This window comes from Xyrauchen texanus, chromosome 3 (assembly GCF_025860055.1).
Source record: "Xyrauchen texanus isolate HMW12.3.18 chromosome 3, RBS_HiC_50CHRs, whole genome shotgun sequence".
In the NCBI taxonomy this organism is placed as follows: Eukaryota; Metazoa; Chordata; class Actinopteri; order Cypriniformes; family Catostomidae; genus Xyrauchen; species Xyrauchen texanus.
Window position 1 is genome coordinate 31727913 of NC_068278.1, and position 6490 is coordinate 31734402.

The 6490-nt window shown below is 36.5% G+C and overlaps 1 protein-coding gene across 1 annotated transcript; it reads left to right on the top strand.

Annotated features, from left to right (window-relative positions):
• Window positions 1–2864: 2864 nt before the first annotated feature.
• zgc:158432 (uncharacterized protein LOC555281 homolog) lies at window positions 2865–6490 on the top strand. Its single transcript, XM_052099367.1, has 9 exons — window positions 2865–2985; window positions 3164–3266; window positions 3371–3538; window positions 3755–3836; window positions 4389–4465; window positions 4542–4595; window positions 5141–5203; window positions 5531–5690; window positions 6395–6490. The coding sequence occupies exons 1-9, from the start codon at window positions 2958–2960 to the stop codon at window positions 6488–6490; spliced, it is 831 nt and encodes a 276-aa protein (XP_051955327.1). The 5' UTR covers window positions 2865–2957.

Sequence of the window (6490 nt, forward strand, 5' to 3'; positions counted from 1 at the left end):
TTTGCACAGAGAGCCCAATGATTTTTCAGATGGCGCTCTGACTGATAAAAAATCAGTCAGAGGGCCAGACATAGATGATTGGCAGGCCGGATTTGGCACACGGCCGCCAGTTGACTAGCCCTGTCCTGTTCAAAGGACAGATCTTTTGATGTGGGCACTCTAGGGAGCCTGAAAGTACTGCATGAATGGACCCTTCACTAATAGTCTTGTAAAGGTTTTCTTAATTTTGTTTGGAATTAACTTTAATGTGGCTGTTCCTTCTCGCAGTGCCCTTCAAACACCAGTTGTTTTTGTCATTGACACATAGGCCTATGGCAGAATTTGTTGTACGAGTATATGGGCTTTATGCCATTTCGAACTCAGCCACACACAAAAGCTGTGTCAGTGATCAAATGATGGGGAAAAGACCCCTTAATGCTATGTGTTGTATAAAACAAGCCCAAATGGGACTTGTGACAGAAATCAAGTCTTTTCAGCCTGTGTAAGGTGCATTTTGATTACCAAAAGGGGTGGGCAACTATTTTGGTAAAGGGGCCACGTCGGGCTTTTAGTAGTGCATAGGGGGCCACATTGTATTCCTTTTGAGACACAATGTTCTGCATTGTATTATTTGGTTTTTGTATCTTTTAAGCCCAGAAATAGTTGTGTGCTCAATTTTCTGAAGTGTATCTGGGACTATTCTGCAATTGCCTAAAATGTTGTATTGCTCTACAAAAGATACGTTTCTATCAGGCATTAAAAAAACTGAATAAAGGCTGAGCTTATAAATGTATTTTACCATCTCTACTTCCCTGTTAATGTATTATTCAATTTAACAATCTCTACATCAGGGGTCTGTTTTAATAAATACAAAAATTTAAATTTATAGAACTTTTAATGTTAACATTACCCGTTTACATGCCAAAAGAGGCATGATGCTGGTCTCCTCGATGGTTTGACTTTCAGCACACAACTGAATAACACAGGATGCATGACTATGATAAACAATTACTGCAAGAGTTAGATTAACATACAGGTCCGAAGGGATAAAAATACAAATACTTATTCGTCTCTGCTTGCTTTTGCTCACATGTCAATGATGCAGAGATCTACTTTTATAATTAATTTAATCACTGAGAAGGTTTACCTGCAAAGTAGCACCAAACATCACAAGCAGCCTCAAGAATGGACACAGAGTAGCCGTATAACACTTTTCCTTGAGCAGAATATTGCACTACAATTTGCTAAGTTTGTTCAAAGTGGAAAGCGAGAGACAGAAAAAGCGCACTCGCTTGGTTGCCAGATCGCACAAAATAAGTATAACACTAGGCGGAATATTTCCAATTTGCGCAAGTATAAATCTCAATCTGGGTGTGTTGCGTCTCTTATCTGGCAACCCTGAGCATATTAAACGCTTGTGGAGACGCGTTAGGTCCCAATTCAAGTTAACTGAAATATCCAGTGGGGAAAAACCTGGGGGCCTGATCCGGCTTGCGGGCCCGTATGTTGCCCATGTCTGCCGTATAATCACATCAAGTCTCATGTGGAGTTCAAAGGACTGCTTGATGCTGGCAATGACGCCCTGACGCGAATCATGAATGCTGTTGCAAAGCTGATAGCCACAATCTGTGGATGATTTGATTTTAAGAGATTTAATGCTCAATGCAACTAATATTCAATTAGTGAACCTCCCACTTACACTTATAATGTTTCTTGAATTGGTGCTCTTTTAGTGCATTTCCATAGCCTATCTTTATACTGTGGAAAGCTTTCTTTGGAGAATGTTAATAAAATACATTTTTTCGTATTATAGATCTCGTATAGGCCTAGGTGTAAATAAAGTGGCTTCGAAAAACTACTTTTGTTTTGTTCCCAATCATGTTGACTGTATCTGAGAACAATTTGTGTTGATATGACAAATCAAAAGTTAAAGCATTACAAAAAGCATTACAAAAATAATTTATAATTATTATTTTCTTTGCGCCATCTCCTGGTGGTCATATGTAACATTGTGTTTCTTGTGGATTATCTAATGATCTATGAACACAATCACCTTGTGTGTGGGCTCATTTGAAAGATAATCATCTCTAAATAATGGTATGTGATATTTAATGTTATGTTTATGTTTTCTTGAATTCGTAAGCGAAAACAGGTCATATAAGCAACACCAAAGTCATTGACGAAGACATATAATTGGCTAATACTCGCTATATTTTTTGTATGTGAGTAAAAAATAGGCTGGATGTTTTCTTTGAGAGCTTTCCAACAACAATGACACATGGCTATTTGATCCGTTTCATGTTTTTACTGATTGCAATAATACGTACAGTGCAATTTGTTTTATAAATTATCAACATGAGCACTTCTGATTTGTCTGCACAAAGCACTTGTTTAGTTTTGGTCATAATGCCTGCATGCATTGGACAGTAGAGCTTCTAAGCTTTCAAATGATACCTACTTTGTGTTGGTCAAGACTGTAGTTATTAATATTTTGATGACTGTTTTAGTCTTTCTCGCTGTCAGGCCCATCCATTATAGGGTTAAAGAACTGTGGCAAGTTCTCCAAGATGCTCGGAACAACTGATCTGCCAACAACATTAAAAAGACTCCCAGAGTGCCTTGGACGGTGCTGTTTTATAGTCAAATGGTGGTTACACCAAATATTGATTTTGTTTATATTTACTGCAGTTTGTAGAAAGTTAATTGATAAAAACTATCAATGGCATTATTTTTGAAAACACCCTTACTTTACAGAAATTTACACAAGTTTGTTTACACAACTTGCACAGTTCTGTTAACGCATGCTCTGGGTCTCACATGTCTTTTCTTCTGGGAGTGTATAAATCATAAAGACTTGTGGGGAGTTCCTATTTTGCAGTTCTCTCTGGTGAAGTTCAGGTGTGCATGTGTATAACCGGCAGTGTGAGTAAAGGATGAAGGTCTTACTGTATGTGTGTTTTATCTTATTTTTACCAAATATGGCGGCGACTGGACAGATGACAGAACGTAAGTGTATATGTGTGTGTTATTTATTATTGAGCACAATTATATTTTTTTTATAAACTAGGCTCAAAGATGTAAGAATGTGTGTTAATATGTATATCTAGTATAATAGTTTTACACTATTGTAAATAGTTTCATGAATTGAGTTAGTTACTGTAGTTTGTGTATGTGTGTTCTTTAGCTGACTGTACTAATGTGCAAGACTTTAAAGAATGTTCGGAAAAATGGACATGTGAGGAGTCAGTCAGCACATGTCATTGTTTCAACAGACAACCATACTGTCGGTAATCTGGCACCTTGTTGCTCACCTATGATATACTACAGCAAAAGAGTAGTTTAAATTCAGGTTTATTTCAATAATTATCCTTTTACTCTGTTCTCTGTGTAGATGCAACAATCGAGCAGGTGAGTTTTACATTGACGAAAAATGTTCTCAGAGATGGACACCAGTGACCTTTGCCCTGGTAGCGTCCCTGCCTGGTCTCACTCTGGCATTGTTGGTGGGGGTGACTGTCTACGCGATAATGCAGTCATCATCAACCAAGAGACATCTAGTGTGAGAATGTGAAACAAACCTTTAGAAATTGTTATAATGTAGTTTTTAAGGGCCATAATGTTTATATGGGAGTGTGGGAGGGACTTTTACATAGTTTAAATTTATGAGGGTGAGTAAAACAAATTACCTATAAGATCATACAATCCACTAAAGTCATAATTATGTGTTATGGCTAGCTTGTAATTCATTGTTTTTGTACATGTGTGACACGCTCAGTGAAGAAGTGAAGAAGCCCAAGGCAGCTGATCCTAAAAAGGAGGATTTATTCCCTGGAATTACATTTTCTTCTGACATGAACGTGGGTGAACATGTAAATGTGCATTTTGCCAGTTAAAATAGCCAATCATTAATTTCAATAAAACAAGAATGTGAAGTAGAGAGAACTGTTGCACTCAAATAGGACTCGTATAGCAAAAAAATATAATATCCAAAACCCACAACAGATGCTGTCCACACACTAAATGAAGGGCAGATCAAGAAGGTCTATCAAACGTCAGTGCAATGAAGAAAGCTATGGGCTGAAACATTTTCTTACTGGTCTGTTTTTAACACTTTTTCAATATGCAATTCTAAATTAAAAAAATATTTTTGATAGACCTTCTTGGTCTGCTCTTCATTTAGTGTGCGGACAGCATCTGTTGTGGATTTTTAATAAAACATGGCTGTTTTAATCATAATAAGAATCATGTATTTACCAAAATAAAAATAGTTTCTTGATAATAGTGTGCTATTATGAGGCAAAGTCTTAATGGTCTGCCAGGTATTAAAAATGCATATGGCATCATGTGATTATTGTTTAACTTTCATTTATACCACTTACTTATATACCTTCTATACCTTGCTTATAAAGGGCCGACCTCCTGCTAACACAAGACCTGTACAACAAGACCACGTTCCCATGACAACCATGCCCAACAACACCTATAGGTGAATTTGATCTGTTCTCCTCTGATTTTTATATTTTTATATATTTGATATGATTTTAATTTGATTGGTTCTGCAGCATGTCTAATGGGATGCATGATCCTCCTATGGGACACCCTGCTCGGCCATACAGGTATTTAATAATGCTGCATTAAAGATGCCAGAATGTTATCTCTATATTTCTATTTTAAAGCCTTTTTGGTTTAAAATTCAAATAGGTGTTTTTTCTTTACCATGAAATACAAATTGTTGTGAACTTTATTCACTTAATTAATAGTGTTGGAAGGTTTTTTGATATGTTTGCTGTTTTGGCATGCATTTTAATGTTTAAGTACTTCAATCACTCTTCAACACATCCAATAGTATGCATCCGTCTACTGAAAGAACTGCTGATGAGCCATACCGGTAAGTGGGCTGTCTGAAATGTAAAGAGGGTGTGAGAACAGTGGTACTGAAACTGACCTGGCAAACTATGACATTTATTTTATTCACAACACTTCTAAGTGACATTAACTAAAATTCTTCATTGGTGTTCACCATTGAATGAATGTCAAACTGTTTGCTAATCTGACAGGTCTATTTAGCAGATAATAAATTAGCATAAAACTAGAAGTGCTGAAAATATTTCTTCTTATGGAAAAAGTTTTTGAAGAATTAATTCTATGGTCATTTTGATAGTCACTGCAGCATGTCTAATGGGATGCGTGATCTTCCAATGGGAGGCCCTGCTCGGCCCTACAGGTAGTTAAATATGCTGCATACAAATAAATAATTAGGTCAAATTTTTAAAATTTGATTGTCCGCTGTGTGAAAACCTTAAGTCTGATCAGAAAAGACAAGGCATACTTTTCCAAAACAGTCGGAAGGTCTTTGCCGATGTAGCTTGAAAGCTCTAAGAGTAAAAGTCAGAAATGTTGGTCTTCGTAAGGAAAAAAAAAAAGTGAAAAGGAGAAATTTGACTTTACACACAGGAGCTAATATAATCATCTATTGTAAATGCTATAGTTGCTACTTGTACTCCTGGTATTTAATTATGTGTGTTTCTGTTATGGATCTGTGTTTAAGTAGCAATGCCGCAGGTCGGGGTCAAATTGTTAATAACCCTTATGCCAGAGATTCACCCAGCCGAAACCCCTATGATGACCACAATCCATCTCCAGACCCCCGCAATGATTACAGGCAACCTGCCCCTTCACACAGATATGATAACATGGTATGGTTCAACAATGTACCAAACATCAATTTCTGGAGTGAATAAGTAAACTTTATTTTAGGGGTGGGTAAAACATATATTTCCAGATGCATCGTGATCTTCATTTTAACAAGCTTGTTATCGATTCTTAAATCCCAAGATCGATCTTTTACTCTATGTGCAACCCTTCTCTACAATGAAAGGAATTCACTCGCATTTGCAACAAAATTTTGCGCTATGCAGCTAAAATTCATATATAATATCATATTTATTGATTAAAGACATTGATTTGTTCATTTATAAAAAGCTAAAATGTGACCAATCTAATGGAAATCTAATAAAAAATAATTAGTAGAAATTATATTTTCATATTGTACCTAGAAGGGAGAGAGTTTATTTCATATGTAAGAAAAATTAACATTATAAAATACACCCATATGAATCTAAATCTAATCGAATTGAGAGTTTGTGAATCTGACTCAAAATCAGGAAATCTGTATCAATGCCCAGCCCTACTTCGTGTATTCTTGAGGTGTTTATCTTGTCAGAGAGCACTGGGGATATTATGGTACAATATACAGCACATGACCAGTGTAGAAGCACATAGCTCTGATAAGGCTCAGTACACAAGCTTATTGTAGGTGATCAAAGGTCTTCTGAAAAAGGATTATGGAATTTATGCATACACAGGTGTGCGTCATAGTAACAGTTCATCATCATGCTCTTTATCTCTCTGACAGAACCAGCCTTATTCTTCAGCTCCACTCTATGAATCCTCTGACCATGGAAAGCCTCGCAGTGGATTTCCACGACCCCAATTAAACTTACAATACTAG